Raw genomic sequence first — 15625 nt, forward strand, 5'->3', positions numbered from 1 at the left:
GTCTGTCCGAAGCAGCCTGCCTGGTCCCTGAGTGTACCTGCTTGCTTTTTTTTTTTTTTTAGATATATTTTATTTTACTTGGAAGTCAGGGTTACAGAGAGAAAAGGAAGCAGAGAAACAGATATTCCATCTGCTGGTTCATTCCCCAGATGACTGTAACATCCAGAGCTGGGGCAGCCGGAAGCTGGGAGCCAGGTACCTCTTCCGGGTCTCCCACGTGGGCGCAGGGCCCCAAGGACTTGTGGCATCCTCTGCTGCTTTCCCAGGCCACAAGCAGGAAGCTGGGTCGGAAGGGGAGCAGCGGGGACACGTGGAAGTGCCCCGGGGCCTGGACACCCGGGGCAGGTTAGGGTGATACACCAGAGGTGGGCCCTTCTGCTTGCTTTTGTCCATTTTCTCTCTGTTTTCTCTCTGCGGGCTTCACAAAGGCTTTAAACTAAAAATAAATGTTCCTGCATTGTTTCTGTTACTAAAAAGGTTAGTCTTAAAAGTTACAGTGAAATTTTAAGGTTTTCTGTAAAAAGGTACCAGGTCCTGTCATTTTCCCATGCCTTCCTTAACCCTCAGGCGTAACATCACAAGTTTTGTCTGGAACACGCCTTTGTGGTCACAGCAGTGGGGTAGGGGGGTGAATTGCACCACTCGGGACTGTGACATGGTTCTAACTGCTGCCCTACATTGTGCTAGAAGTCCCCGCAGCTCTGTGGGGACCGAGCCCCCTGGCCAGGGCTGTGGAGTGGGGTGTAAGGCCACCCTCATCGCAAAGGCCATAAAGCCGGAGTCCTGATAGGAGCAGAGGCGGACCTTCTTGGACCTTGTGTAGCCAGGGTCTTGCAGCTTGGATGCTGGGACCAGGGAGGCCCAGGCCTTGGCAGCACTCACTGTTCCCCATACTGGCCTTGCCCTGTTGTTTGGATAGGTGGAGAGGCTCAGGTGTGCTGTTGGAGGAGTTGTGGAGTTCCAGAACTCTCTATGGAGTTTAAGTGACCAGATCCCACGCCTGCCTTTTCTCTCTCTCTCTCTCTCCTCCCAACCCCCATGCTGTGATGTTTGCTATAAATGGCAATTTAGCAAGTTGCCATTCTTCCTCAGTACTGACGAGCCTGTGGCCGTACCGTGTCACCCGATGTGCTTGCTTGTGGCTGGGGCGACGACCCCCTGCACCGTATGTCTGCCCCGCTGTGGAGTTGGGGGCCACATGAGCTCTCGGGGCTATTCCTGTGTGCGTTTCAGGCTGTCTGCCCAAGTCTCTATCCTCACCTTGGCCCCAGCATTGCCGTGAGAGAGCAGGAAGCGCAGGTCAGGTCCCCAGGAAGCACCGCATCAGAAGCCATGCTCTTGACAACATCAGGTCCAGAAACTCCCAGAAGGAAGGAGGCCTTCCACTGTGAAGAGTGGGCCTCTTCCACGGATGCCGGGGTTCAGGGCTAGATGCAAGGCCGCCATGTTGGGGTCAGGGCCTGTCCCGTCCAGCAGGACAGTCAACGGGGGTCGCAACCACCTAGGAGAGATTGGGGGACAAGAGACACGAAGAATGGACAGCAAGACAGGATGTCTGATGCCTCAGACATTCATTCACTGAGACATGCGCCTCAGTGAATGAAGGCCCCACTCTCCCTTCTCATGATATTTGCAAAGTTTTGGAAGTCCTGTAGCTGCGGAGTCAGAATGTGGGCTGAGAAGTTTTGTGTGTGTGTGTGTGTGTGTGTGTGTGTGTGTGTGTGTGTGTGTGTGTGTATGTGTGCACATTCACTCTGGAGGGAAGTTAGGTCTAATACAGATTCCGGCACCCGAGCCCGGCAGCTCACCCTTATGACCTGTGATGGAAGGAGTGCACGGCCCTGCTTCTGTTACAGGGAGCCCTGAATCTGTGGTATGCTCGTCCTCCCTGTGGGAAGCCTTCCAGGCCCTTTTGTGGGATGCCCGGGCTGGCCAGAGGGGCGGAGACGGCGAAGGGCAGCGTTTGGACAGGAGCTAGCCGTTAAGATGGCTGCCTCGCACACCCCAGTGTCCTGGGTCTGAGGCCTGGCTCCACTTCCGGCCGGTGCTCCCTGTCTCCAGCATGGGTTGAAGTTTTTAAAAACAGAACATGTTCCCTTTGTAAGTGTTCCAGCCCCGCTGAGAAGTTACCCATAATATGTTTGTGAAGTTGGAAGTTCTGTCTGCAGGATACAGGGTTCAACCTGGAATGAGAAAGGAGGGGCCAGCCTGCGGCCCTGGGGCTGGAGGAACTGCCAGCTCCAGCCCCCGCTCCCCATGAAAAGTAAGGGGTCAGGAACAGGCGATTTCACCATGACCTTGGTCCCTGGAACCTCAAGCAGCTCTGAGCATGCCCCGTTCTCGCACACACCTCAGCTGTGAGTGCGAGAGGCTGGACCAGTGCAGGCTGGTTTTCACCTACTTTGCCTAAAGCCCAGTCTCAAGACTTGAGTCCTTGGGTTCTGAGAGATGGCAAGCAGAGGGCATGGAGCACACAGTGCTGTAATGACAGAGCAGCCCCAGGGCAAAACACACAGAGCTGCTGGGATTTGCCACGCTGGGCCAGTGCTGGGCCGCCTGTGCACCTGCGGGCCAGCGCTGGGCTGCCTCTCCACCTGCAGGCCTGGTGCCTGAGAGTGGCAGGCCAGCGGACAGGCCGTCCTGAAGCAGGAGGGCAGTGAGCATGTGTGCCCACTCACTCTCCCACCCAGGCGCTGTTCCCTAGGTGAAGGGTTCTGGTGTTGAAATCCAAGCACATCTTCTGTGCAGAGTGTAGTGATGGCCTCGGTTCAGCCGTAAGAATGGGGGATTGAACACACAGCTAGGATAGGGCTGGTCCCTGTGGAATCCGCAGGCTGGAACCCTTCGCAAGCAGAGGGCGGAGGGGGCATGTCGGCGTGGTGAACTTAAAGGAACTCTGGGCAGTGACACCAGAGTTCTGCCAAGAAGTAAAAATAAGCCACTGACGAGCCTGGTGGTTTTGTTCTTTACTTGTGTCTTCCTGCAGCTCCTTGCTCCACCCTGTCTTTCATGTTTGACCTGACAGGTGGAGAGCCAGCACTGGAGGTGGCCCTGGGAGGGCAGATGCCCAAGGCAGTGGCTGCTGGCCCCGCTTTGCCTTCTCTGCTTGCCTGGTGCAGAGGGGGCAGAGCGTGGCTCTGAGCTGAGCCTGAGTCCCTGGCAGCTGTGTGCTAAGCTCAGGGCAAAGATGCTTTCTGAGGACTGCCTGGGATTGTTCAGCGCAGGATGCAGCCACCGTCCTGCGAGTGTGCGTGTGACTCTGACCGCTGCTCTGGGCCCCGCTGGCTGTGCTCCTGAACAGCCCTCTGCTTGTCTGCTCATGTCTAGCCTGCGGGGTCTCTGTCCCTTAGTCGGAGGGACGCTTGGGGCACTTGCCTTCCATACACATCTTACAAGGTGCGATGCAGCATGAACGGGGTTCGTGTCTGCCTGGTGGAGCTGGCTGCACCAAGGTCCTGTTAGGAAGGCAGCTGCTGTGGGTGCCCCGTAGGTGTCCGCTTGCAGCTGAGCCACAACCTTTCTCGTCTGCTCCGGTAATTGCCACTGGCTCTGCCGTTGGTGGGGCAGTGCTGTCTCCGGGGTGTCCAGGTGCTCACCACCCATAGGACATTGTGCCCTGTGTACCTGCAACACCTGCATTCCTGGAGCTGAGCCGGAGTCTGAGGCCAGGTCACTGCAAGATGAGGTCTCTGCACATGGGCATGTGCTCATGTCCACACTGGGCCTTGGGCTTGCTGCCCTGCGACTCCTGCTATCTCAGCTGTCCCAGGAGCACAACCAGGGCTTCGTGTTCCAAAACATGGCGTCAGTCATAGATTTCACGTCTCTCCTTGTAACACCATCCCTCTCCCACCCGTGACCCCTGCTGTGTCCTCATTCCTGTCCCTGCTGGGCCATGTCTGTACGGCCACCCCTAGAGCTGCCTGTTCTGACTACTGTCTGATTTCTCTTCCAGAGGAGCGGAGAGCTTGGCATCTTACTTCATCTCCCCTGTTGGATTTAGGATTTCCATGTAAACAGTGAGGTGCAGTTTGGATTTCTGCTGTGTTGTGACCCATCAGGATTGACTAGCATCTTGGCACTGTGTGCGGGACAGCCAGGCACAGCCTGTGGCCACAGCCCCAGTGCATTGAGTTGTATTGGATGTTCAGAAGCCGCTTATGGGTGGCTGCTGGCCCTGCCTTAATCACAGGGCTGCACGCTGACAGCCTGGCCCCTGACAGAGGCCCCGCCTCCCAGCTCAATGCCCATCGACTTAGGGGAGCAGACCTCTGGTGGGCAGGCCTCAGTGCGGGCACTGTGCCTTCTGACTCCGCATGGGCATGGTGGCCCGGCCATAGCAGGCTGTTGGGAATTGGGGTGATAGAACCTTCTAAGATAAATGCTTGTGATTTTTTAAAAATGTGAGATGAGAATTTATCCTTGCCTGATTATGCCAGGCACAGATGCGATGTTTGCAGGTCCAGAGAAGTGTACAGGCCTGCGTGTGTGTTTACTGGCAACCCTTCTTTGTTTACGATTGAAAATGTTGCATTGTGATGATTCTTGGGTTGTTTCTGTGCAATCAACCAGGAGTGCTTTCTGGATTGTTCTAATGTTTGTTTTTTTTTTTTACCATTAAGGCCCATTTGAAGACCTGGTGGCTTTACCTTGTAGGTGTCAGCTGGTTTGAAATCTAAAAAGACCCAAAGATGGCAGTGAGAAGGCCTCACTGTCCCGCAGCCATGCTAAGCCCGCAGCGGTGAAATGTCGGTCCCACAGGTGCTTGTTAGGGTCCTGCGCGTCTGTGTGGTGCCCTGGCATCTTCACCACACGTGGCTGGAGGGTGCAGGGCACAGTGGGGCATCCATGTGCGGAGCCCTTGTGGCTTCTCTTCTGCTCTCTGCTCCCTGGCACGTGACGGATGCACCATCACTCCCTCTCCAACGTGCTTCCGTTAACAGAGCAGCAGAGGGTGTGTTCCCAAGCAGCCAGCATCTTGTGGCTCTCAGGGTCCGGGGAGTCTTGTCACTCACCCCTCACCTTCATCCCATCATCCTGAACCATTGAGATGACCCCAACACCTGCATCCTGTGAGACCATGCGCATGTGTTCCTGCGGAAGCCATTGATGGTCAGAAAGGAGATTTTTAGTCCTGGGGCAGAACCACTGGGCTGGGAAAGGATGGTTTTTCTTGGGCTTTAGACAATCTGTAACTCTCTTCACCTCTTCTTGTCTTAGACCTTGGGCTGGATGTGTCTGGGTATGGGATGGACCCTACCTCGGTTGGGCGAGAGCAGGCACCGCTCTTCTGTAGCTGCCCCTGCCTGGGTGACAGCCCCAGGAGCTGGTACATCTGCTGCCCTCACTGATGACAAGACATGGCACTCATGGGCACAGGAAGGCTGGTTGCAAGCACACTCATCTATGTGGAGTGGGTTAGTGAGGCTGTCACCAGGGTGCTGCCTAGGGAGGTGGCCAGCCATCGTGCCCTGTTGGCCCCTGGTCTTCCTGGCACTGTCTGACCCGTCTCGTTTTGGTCTTAGAAGGATGGAGACTCCAGCACAAGGTTTCAACCCTGGGGTGTGGTTCAACCTAGTGTCGTGACTGTGTGGGCACAGTCTAGTCGCCTGCTTTCCTTTCTCTATGGGAGTTCAGAGAAGTGGTCCTTTCCAGAGCGGCCTGGAGGACCGGTTCCAGCAGTCCGGGCAGCGCTGTAACAGCACTGGCCGTGGCTCTCTGGTTAGACTCTGGGCATTGGGAATGCCTGTGGCTTGTGCTGGAGGAAGTTGCCAACTTGCAGAGCGTGTTGCTGACCCCAGGTTTGCAGTCTGACTTTGCCCAGCTGGCGTCAGGGCAGCTCCTGAGCTCTCTGGGGTCATCTGTGGGCCCGGGTGTTGGGGCTTGTCCTTCTGGGTGCTGTGCTGTCTCACCCATCCCTGCTCTTCTCTCTGCAGATGCCTTCGTGAACAGCCAGGAGTGGACGTTGAGCCGGTCGGTGCCAGAGCTGAAAGTGGTGAGTGTCCCTCTTCTGGCCTCAGCATTTTGGTCCCTCTCCTAAAGGGGCCCAGAGGTGGAGCAGGCTGAGTTGACTGTGGGCTGGGCTGGATGTGGTCTGAGCTTAGCAATGATGGCCCGGGCAGCCACCCAGCTAAACTGGGGAGGACCACACACCCGCACTGCTGCCTCCCCCACCCAGCTAGAGTGGGGAAGGCCACACACCCCGCTACCCCCATCCCTCCCTCCTCTACCCGTCCTCATGCGCACGTGGGTGCAGGTGCTTAGGAGTTCTCAATGCTGAGTGTTCACCTTTTGGCTTATGCAATATCACTGTGGGCCCTATTACACAATGTTGGCATAAAATTTAAAGTTTTGTTCTTTATTAGAACTTTTCCCCTTTGTGGAAGTTTTGTAAACACTTGAAATCGGGTCGTGTGTAGGGTGATCTGTTGCAGCAACCCCTGGGAGGTCCTGTCCCCCGCCCACCACACCCACCTTGCCCTGTATCCCTACTTTCTTATCAAGGGGGGAGACAGATTTTACTCTTCCCACATTGCACACTTGGCCCTGTGAGGGTGTGTGTGTGTGTGTGTGTGTGTGTAGCCCACAGACCACTCCGTCCTGCAGTGCTTCAAGGACAGGGCTGGGGACGCTCGGGTGTCAGCAATGAGTGTTGAGATCATTGGTGAGAGCCGGTCTGACTTTTGCCACCAGGAAGGACACCTGGTTTTTAGCACCACAACTCAAGGACCTTGTGTGGGCGGTGCCTGATCTGGGAGACTGGGCGCTGGGCCTTGCTGTCCCCTGCAGGTGTGAGCCGTGGTCACCTGTGTGCGCTCCTTCCCCTGTGCTCTTGTCGCTCTCCCCACAACACGTGCCTCCTGTGCAGCGCTGGGTTTCTCTCTGGGTGGGAAAGAGAGCACCCCTTATCCTGGCACCCCACTAGGAAGCCCGGCATTCCATGAGACTGCGCTGGCAGCCACGTGTGTACATTCTGCAACCGCTGCACCGGACACACGGTGTTCTGGTCCAGTGAGTGGTGCGGGCTGTGCTTGGGGAGACTTTCCTGGTTCAGGTGCACCTCCTGAGGCAGCCCAGGGCACGAGGCTCTGCCAGGAACCTAACACCACAGGCCTGGGGTTTTCCGACATTGCCCACCTCTGTGGGCAGGGCATCCTGGCGGGTGGGGCTGGGGCTCCCCAGGCCGGGTGAGAGCCAAGGCCCACAGACCTTGCCCAAGGAGAGCTGGCGTTTGACCTCAAGTCAGTATTTCTGCCTTCTGTGAGCCCCGCCTCCTCTCCGGTGATTGCTGTATGCCCTGGGCCGCTGCGGGACTTGGGTTCACCTAGGCCCTCACCCCGCTGATCTGCAAGCTCATGTGAGTCCTGGGTGGTTCTACAGTTCTCTCAGGGACGTGGGGATGGAGAGCCCCGTGGGCAGCTCCGGGCCTGCACGGAGCAGAAAGCGCCCCCTTTGTTCTTTGTTCTAGACTCAGCTTCCCCGTGCCCACAGGGCTGCCGTTGTTCCCCAGCCCCGGACAGGTGGCCTGGAAGTCCTCATGCTGGGTCCCCCGCCCCTGCCTCCTGAGCGATGAGGTCACAGCGAGCCTGTGCTGGAGTCTCTGGAGCCTTCCGCGACCAGGCTCCTGGGCTGCTTGAGAGAAACACATTCAGTACCCGTGCTGCCCACGGGCGGTGGTGCCAGGGTTGGGCTTGCTCAGACGGTGGTGGTGTTGCGTCATCAGGTGCTTTGGTGTCCGGCCATGCAGGCTCTCTGCCGGCGACAGCAGCCTCCTGCCCCCACAGAGGGGTCCTGCCAGCCGCTTGTCATCCCTCCTGTCTCTCTGTCCGTCAGCGTTAAGTTTCCACCTGCCATTTTCACTTAGAGGCTTGGTTTTCCTTCCAGCCAGCCTCATGTGTAACAGGTGAGTGGCCGAGTGCAGGGCACTGGAGAAAGCTGATCTAAAACCCCCACGCTCCTGTCTCTGTGATGCACAAATGGAAAGTTCACAGCCTGCTGCCCCGGTGATGGTAGTGACAGCCACGTCCACCCAGCAGGTGTGGGTCCCTAGCACACCTAGCCACGCCCCCCAGCCTGTTGGCCCATGCTGGCGCTTCCTCCCGGTGGCGTCCAGTGCAGGGCATCTGACCTGTCCATCCTCTGCCCTCTTCCTTTGTCCATGGTCAGCTCTTACCTGCCTCCACTGCTGCCCGTGACTCAGTGGTGGCCCCAGTGGTGTAGGGCAGGGAAACCTTTTTCTTGTTAAGGCAATTGAGATGTTTATGCTGTTACAGCATTTTGAGTCTGGGCCATGATTGGATAGGTCTCAGGCAGCCTGTGGGCCTGGACGGGCCCCAGCCCTGGCTGACCGTTCGAGCTGAACAGAATGCTCTCCCACCTGCCCCCACGCCTGCACAGCAATGGCCTCCCCCAGGGGAACGCAGTACCCTGGTCACACAGGGAGGGAGGAGGCCGTTTCCAGGCCAGCAAGGCACAGGCTGGCCAGGGATTTGACCTCACACCACTTTCTTCCCGGGAAGGAGAAACTCAAATCTTAATTAAAAATTTGATTCAGTGGCATATTTTTTCTGGATTCTTTGCATGAAGCTGACAACAGCAGGTGCCCTCAAGCCAGAAGAATAATTAGCGGGTTAGACATCCTCGGATTATAGAGGCCCCGAGGCCGGAGAGGCAAGAGGATGATGGCAGTCCATCCGGGTGGGGGACGGCTTCATTAGGGTTTGGTCCCCAGGCTCTGGCTCTGCATCTGGCCATGGGCTGCAGCCACAAAGTGCCCCACGTCTCCTCCGCGGTGCTGGCATCTGTCGGTCACTCGTTCATACAGTGACTCAGGCACAGCCGTGACCGTCCACCTTGGGCTGCGGAGGACAGCCAGGCCCTGTCCTGGGATGTTGTCACAGCTAGGTACCCAGTCATGTGTCCTGCCGAGCAGGGATGCCTCATGTCACTGTGTCCCATGTGTCTCTTTTCTCCCTGTGTCCTCGTGGGTCTGTCTGCCCTCTCTGCAAGCGCACTAGTCCCCTGCGAGACGCTGCACTCTTGTGACCATATGAGCTCCCCAGGGCCCTGGACCCACACTCAGACCACACCTGCAGGCTTCTGGGGAGTGACGAGAGGGCCAGGCGGGGAGTTGTGAGGCTGAAGGGTGGCAGCTGTGGTGGCAGAGGGCCAGGGCAGGGCGACTTCAGAGAGGTCACCCTCACCAAAGAGTGGACCCTGAACCATGGGGACTGGACAGGAGGAGGACCTGGGAGCTATCAGCCCACTTCACCACATCCCGTACCAGTCTGTCCTCTAGCTGTTCTGCCAGTGACTGGCACCCGCCAACCTGCCTCTGCCCTCCACTTCTCCATCCTTACTTCCACCTGCCCACCTACCTGTCCCTCCATGTGTCCGTTTGTCCGTCCATCCATCCATCCACTATTCCCAGAGGTGGAGAGGAAGTACCCCTGGGGGGATGGCTCCAGGGTGGTGTGGTGGCCACAGTGTTGGTGAGGTTTCCATCACGCCTGGCTGCGTAGACTCAGGGGTGGCTTCTGCATGGGGCGTCCCTGGTTGAAAGGCTGGGCAGGATGTACTCATACAGGGTGAGGGGCAGCCTGGGGAGAGAAGGGTGAAGTTTGGCCACATTGAGGTCGGAGCGTGGGCCTAGTCAGTACACAGGTATTTGTGGCAGACATGTATGCTTCCCGCAGGGAGCTGCAGAATCGCCGTGGGTTGGGGTGGGCTCAGTGGAGAGCGAGGGTGCCTGGTAGTGGGGAATGGCGTGTGGCTGGCTGAACATGGGAGAATCAAAGTCGGGGATCAGCGGCAGGTCTGGGGCGTAGGCCCTGCACAGCACGTGGGCCACAGGATGGTGGTTGTCGCGAAGAAAGTTGCAGAGCACTTGTGGATAGCTCCTTGTAGTCTTGGAGTTGAACTAGCGGGAAGTGGACAAGGGACAAGGGACAGCGCAGACCGAGTGTGAGGTCTGGCTGTGCTAGGAGAAGTAGCAGGTGGCTGGGGGGTGACCTGTGCCTACGGCTGCATTTCTGGTTCATGTTTTCCAAGGTGTGGTGTAGTTGTGGGGAGGAAAGCAGTGGAGGGGTTGAGATTGCCAGGTGTCGGCCGTGCTGACATGGCCACCCTTCCTGAAGAAGCCCCTGGCACTCAGCTTGCCTGCCCAGGAGCTGGTAGTGCAGCAAGCCCTGCTGTTGCCTGACCCTTGAGTGCTAGCTTCTCTTTCCTGGAAACATTTACTTACATGTTGGAAAATCAAAGTCATGCAGAGACGGAGCAATCTTCCATGCGCTCATTCACTGCCCCGCTGGGGAATGGAGCAGCTGGGACCTGAACGAGCACCCACAGGGATGCCAGCTGCACCACTACGCCAGCCCTGAGGATTAACTTCTAACCCATCACCAGCACCCATGGGCTTGCTGTCCTCATCCCGAGGGGCCCGTGCCTCCCCCACCCACTCTGCTGCCCTCTTCCCCCTCCAGCCCTGCATCGGGACTTTACCCCAGGGTCGTCTTGCTGGGCTGCACCCCACCACACTGGCTCACCTGGCACCCTCCCAAGTGTGTGCCGGGCGTGAGACCTGTGTAGGCAGCGGGTGAACCTTGGGTACCGGCATGCAGAGCCCGGATGTGTCCCAGCGGCACAGGCGCTCTTACCTCGCCCCCCACCCCAGGAGGCCTCCAGATCCTGTGAGCACTTTCGGTGGCAGCTGCCGACATTGGGCTTGATTGCATTCGGAGAGCCATGTCTTACCGTCTGCTGAGCTGCGTGTGTTAACGATCTCTAACTGTTGTCCCGTTCTTTGTTGCAGGGCATTGTGGGTAACTTGGCCAGCGGCAAGTCTGCCCTGGTGCACCGGTACCTGACTGGCACGTACGTGCAGGAGGAGTCCCCCGAAGGTATGCTGTCTGTGCGCCAGCCTCCTTGTAGGCGCGTAGGGTTGCACATGTCTCTAAATCATCCCATGAATGGATGCCATGCGAAGAGAGTTGTAAGACGCACGGGGCAGGAGACGTGCCGTGGGTACCAGTGGTGCTCCGTAGGACCATTAGCTGTGGTGCTTAGAGGCAGCAGTGAGGAACCACAAGTGCTCTTGAATTGAGGTCTCACCTGTGAATCCGCTCCTTCCACACGCTAATCCCATAGTTCTCCTCTAAGTATCGGGTGGATGTTTCTCTGATATGGGGAACTGAAGCTATTCCTAGATCCTATGCAGCATTCCTTAGCTGTAGGTAGGAACTTTTTTTTATGGTAAGACCACCAACGTGCGTTTGAGTATGTTGCCCCCCACCCCGCCTGCCCCTTATATCGTATTCTAAGCACGTAGAAATCATTTTGCATGCAAGAAAGACATTTGCTTTTTGCCATTAGGCGTTTGCTTCTTTAGTTAACACATCCATGTTTTGTTTCTTGCCTGAAGTAAGGCTGACGAGGAGATGGCAGGCCACGCCGTGGCTGCCGTGTCCCCGTCCGGGTGTAGCTTCTGGAAATGCTGTGTTTCTCTCCGTGTAACTGTTGTCAATGCGACTGAGACGCTGAATCTCTGGTTCCTTCCTTCTCTCACTGGCTGTTCCCTTCTTTGCAGACTCGGACGCAGGTAACTACACCTCCCGTCACGGCAGTGCGTGTCTTGTTCCGAGAGCGCGAGCAGAGGCACCCTGTGCTGTCGCGTCCCCTCCCCCTCGTTCCGTGTGCCATCCTGTTTTCCTTTTCATTTTTACCCTTTTCTTTGCTTTTGTTTTTTTAATTTTTCAGTTCAGCATCTCACCCTGTTTTGTCCCTTAGCTGTCTCTTTAGCCGTAGCTGGTCCCGAGTAGTCCCCACATTCCCTGTAACACGTGTTCTGTGCTCACCTCTCGTCCTGGAGCCACGGGGCCGCTCAGGAATGCGCGGAGTCCTGCGGCGGGCTCCGCGGGGTGCTGGCACTGCGGGCACACTTGGTGCTGGGGCAGGCCTGCTTCTGCTGTTCACGCCCGTCTGTGGGGTGGTGACTTAGGGGCATGAAGACAGGAACCCCGCCTACGCGTGGGCGTGGGGCAGAGGCGTGGCGGTCTGCTCAAGGCCAGTAGAGGAGCTGGGGCCGGGAGGAGAGGTCCACGCAGCTCCTCTCTGGGATCTGGGCTCGTTGCTGTGTGTGATTGTGTGTGATTGTGTGTGTGTGTGTGTGCGCGTGCGCAGGTGTTTGCCTCTGCCACTGCAGTCATACCGAACATCATGGAGCTGTTTTCTAGAGTTTTCCAGTCCCTAATAAAGGCAGCTGGTGAGCGTCTGTCTGCAGATTCCTCAGCTCCAGGCAAAAGGGTGCCCTTGGTCGAGTGACTGGGCCTTCGGTATTCCCTGGGATGCTGTCTGGGGTCACAGAGTGCTCTAGCCAGCACCTCTCTGATCTTTCCAGGAAAGGCGTGTGTCCCTTGGTGCTGCCGGGGGACCTGGCCACCCATGCGGATGCACCTGCCCTCATGTCTGGACTCACTGGGTCCAGTTCCATCAGCACACGCCTGAAGCACACGAGGGACTGGCTCTTCCCACATGGGTACCGATCCCCCTGTGGACCCTGACGTCCTTGTCGGCTGATGTGTCCAGCCAGGAGGTGATGGTGTCCACGGCGTTCCTCACGTGCCAGGAATGGCTGATTGCGTGCCTGTGGACAAGGAAGCAGGCTGCGGGATTTGGGGTCATTCTGAAGGTTGAGTTCAAGCACGGGGGACGGTTAAGTATGTATTTTTTTGAGTCATGACTTCACGGTGCCAAAAGCAGGCAGCTCAGTGATGGCCCTGTGAGTCCGTGGGAGTCGTCCCCAGTGGCCTCCTGTGTGTGTGTGTGTGGAGTCATCCCCAGTGGCCTCCTGTGAGTCCGTGGGAGTCGTCCCCAGTGGCCTCCTGTGTATGTGTGTAGATGGTGGCGGGCCTGTGAGTCCGTGGGAGTCGTCCCCAGTGGCCTCCTGTGAGTCCGTGTGGAGTTGTCCCCAGTGGCCTCCTGTGAGTCCGTGGGAGTCATCCCCAGTGGCCTCCTGTGAGTCCGTGGGAGTCGTCCCCAAGTGGCCTCCTGTGTATGTGTGTAGATGGTGGCAGGCCTGTGAGTCCGTGGGAGTCGTCCCCAGTGGCCTCCTGTGTGTGTGTGTGGAGTCATCCGCAGTGGCCTCCTGTGAGTCCGTGGGAGTCGTCCCCAAGTGGCCTCCTGTGTATGTGTGTAGATGGTGGCGGGCCTGTGAGTCCGTGGGAGTCGTCCCCAGTGGCCTCCTGTGTGTGTGTTTAGATGGTGGCAGGCCTGTGAGTCCATGGGAGCCGTCCCCAGTGGCCTCCTGTGTGTGTGTAGTCTGATGCAGCACTGTACAGTGAGAGCTTCCAACAGACGTTCTATCTGTCCAGAGGCCACCCCCTCTGCAGGCGCTGGGCACAGGGCTGTCCACGACCCCTGAAGCTTCGCAGTGGCCAGCAGCCCTGGGTTGTGGCTGCCTCCCTGCCACGTCCACCTCTGTCATCGTGGACATTGTCCTGTGTTAGTGTCCCCTCTTCCTACAGGGTGTGGGAGCTGCAGGGAGCCACTTTTCTTCCATGATGACCTCATCTGGACTCCATCCCATCGGCAGAGGCCTTTCTCCTTCCTTTTTCTTTCTTCTTCCTCCTATTTATTATTTTTTAAGAGAGTTTCTTTATTTCAAAGGGAGAGTGAGAGAAAGAGACCTTGCATCTACTGATGTACCTACCTATTGGCTATAACAGGCAGAGCTGGGCCAGTCTGTAGCCAGGATCCAGGAGCCAGGGCTGGGCCAGTTTGCAGGCAAGAGCCAGGAGCCAGGGCTGGGCCAGTCTGCAGCCAGAAGCCAGGAGCCAGGAGCCAGGGCTGGGCCAGTCTGCAGCCAGGAGCCAGGAGCCAGTCTGCAGCCAAGAGCCAGGGGCCAGGGCTGGGCCAGTCTGCAGCCAGGAGCCAGGAGCTTTGTCCTGGTCTGCAACACAAGTGGCAGGGGCCCAAGTACTCGGGCTGTGTGCTGCTGCTGTCCCAGGCACGTCAGCAGGGAGCTGGATCAAAGTGGGTCAGTCGGAACTCAGACCTGCCCTCAGGAGGTCGCTTTACTGGCCCCACCACAATGCCGGCTCTGCAGTCCCTCACAGAGCCCCAGGATTGGGGCCTCTGCATTCCCTTTGTGGGGCAGGCACAGCCACGGCCCCAGCAGAGCAGAGTTGGGGCACATCGTGGTTCTCCTGTGAGGTGCTTACAAGCCCTGCTGGGTGTCATGGGACCCCACGGGACAGATCGGCCTGCACTGACCTTCCCGCCCCGGGGAACGTTTCGTAACAGACATTGCCTTCCAAGAGAGGAGCAGCTGAAAGCTGCCCCCCCACCCCCCCTTTGCCGCCAGGCCCTGTTCACGCTGCTAATTAGGAGCACAAACCACACTGGCCGTGTGATCTCCTATCCCCGTTTAGGCGTCAGGACACGTGATACGTGCGGGGCACACCACCTCCGGTGACCCCACACAGCTCGGGACACTCTCCTTGGGGTGATGAGCTGGGCTGCGCGGGGGTGAGCGCGCATTTCCGGGCCCTTGCAGGGCTGCCGAAGTCACAGCACACAGTCCTTTCATGGCCATCTGTCCCTGTCTTGGTCCTAGAGGGCCACACACCCCACTGGGCTGGGCTTGGCTGAGTTGCCCTGTGGCGGGAGTTGGGAGCGTGGATGGCTCCAGGTGGGCAGCTGCGCCAAGCGAGTGGACAGTGCCTCCTGGGTTTCTCTGGAGACTCTGGGCAGCCTGGTGGATAGAGGAAAGTTGGACAATGCAGATGGAAGGATGTGGGTAAGGCCTCCTTCCCTGGCATCCTGTGCTTAGCTGCTCTCAGCTGATTCTTCGCCGTGAGCTGTTAGGCGGGCTGACAGTCTGGGCATCACAGCTCTCTCTGGCCGCTTCCACACGCAGTAGGGCGGAGGCGGGCAGTGGGCCAGGCCTGGAAGCCGTGACCCTGCCATGGCAGGTCGACAGGAGCTTCCTTCCCTGGGGGTGTGTTCCTCGGGGGTGCAGAATCTTTGATTGCTCCTTGCCTCTTTAGCACCTCTGCTCTGGGGTGCGGACAGCCAGCAGGTACTTGGCCCAGAGCCTGTGCTGGGGATGGACGCCTGGGAGGCTGGGCACGCCCTCTCCCTGCCCTCCCTGAGGCCTGTCTCCCCGTCAGCTGCATCTTGCCTGTGGTGCCCACGCATGGTGACCAGACAAGTGTTGCAGGAACCTGAAGTCCCAGCAGTAGCCCCACTCAACTCTGGTCCGGCCTGGTGTTTTTTAAAGATTTATTTTTATTATGTTTTGATTGGAAAGGCGGATATACAGAGAGGAGAGACAGAGAGGAAGATCTTCCGTCCGATGATTCACTCCCCAAGTGAGCGCAACGGGCCGATGCTATGCCGATCCGAAGCCAGGAGCCTCTTCCGGGTCTCCCACGCGGGTGCAGGGTCCCAAAGCTTTGGGCCGTCCTCGACTACTTTCCCGGGCCACAAGCAGGGAGCTGGAAGGGAAGCGGGGCTGCCGGGATTAGAACCGGCGCCCATATGGGCTCCCGGGCGTGCAAGGCGAGGACCTTTAACCACTTGCGCCACCGCGCCGGGCCCCGGCCTGGTGTTTTGACAGTGGAGGAGA

At 58.0% G+C, this 15625-nt stretch overlaps 1 protein-coding gene across 5 annotated transcripts in view; it reads left to right on the forward strand.

Annotated features, from left to right (window-relative positions):
* AGAP1 (ArfGAP with GTPase domain, ankyrin repeat and PH domain 1) overlaps positions 1-15625 on the forward strand; it is a 418839-nt gene that overhangs the window by 141426 nt on the left and 261788 nt on the right. For all 5 annotated transcript variants that reach the window (XM_040972348.1, XM_040972346.1, XM_040972349.1 and 2 more), the window contains exons 2-3: positions 5937-5995; positions 10811-10898. In XM_040972348.1, the coding sequence (XP_040828282.1) occupies positions 5937-5995; positions 10811-10898 (147 nt within the window). The remainder of the gene's footprint in view (positions 1-5936; positions 5996-10810; positions 10899-15625) is intronic.

The sequence above is a fragment of the Ochotona curzoniae genome, unplaced genomic scaffold (genome assembly GCF_017591425.1).
Source record: "Ochotona curzoniae isolate NIBS_2020 unplaced genomic scaffold, NIBS_Ocur_1.0 contig_2294, whole genome shotgun sequence".
Taxonomy (NCBI): Eukaryota; Metazoa; Chordata; class Mammalia; order Lagomorpha; family Ochotonidae; genus Ochotona; species Ochotona curzoniae.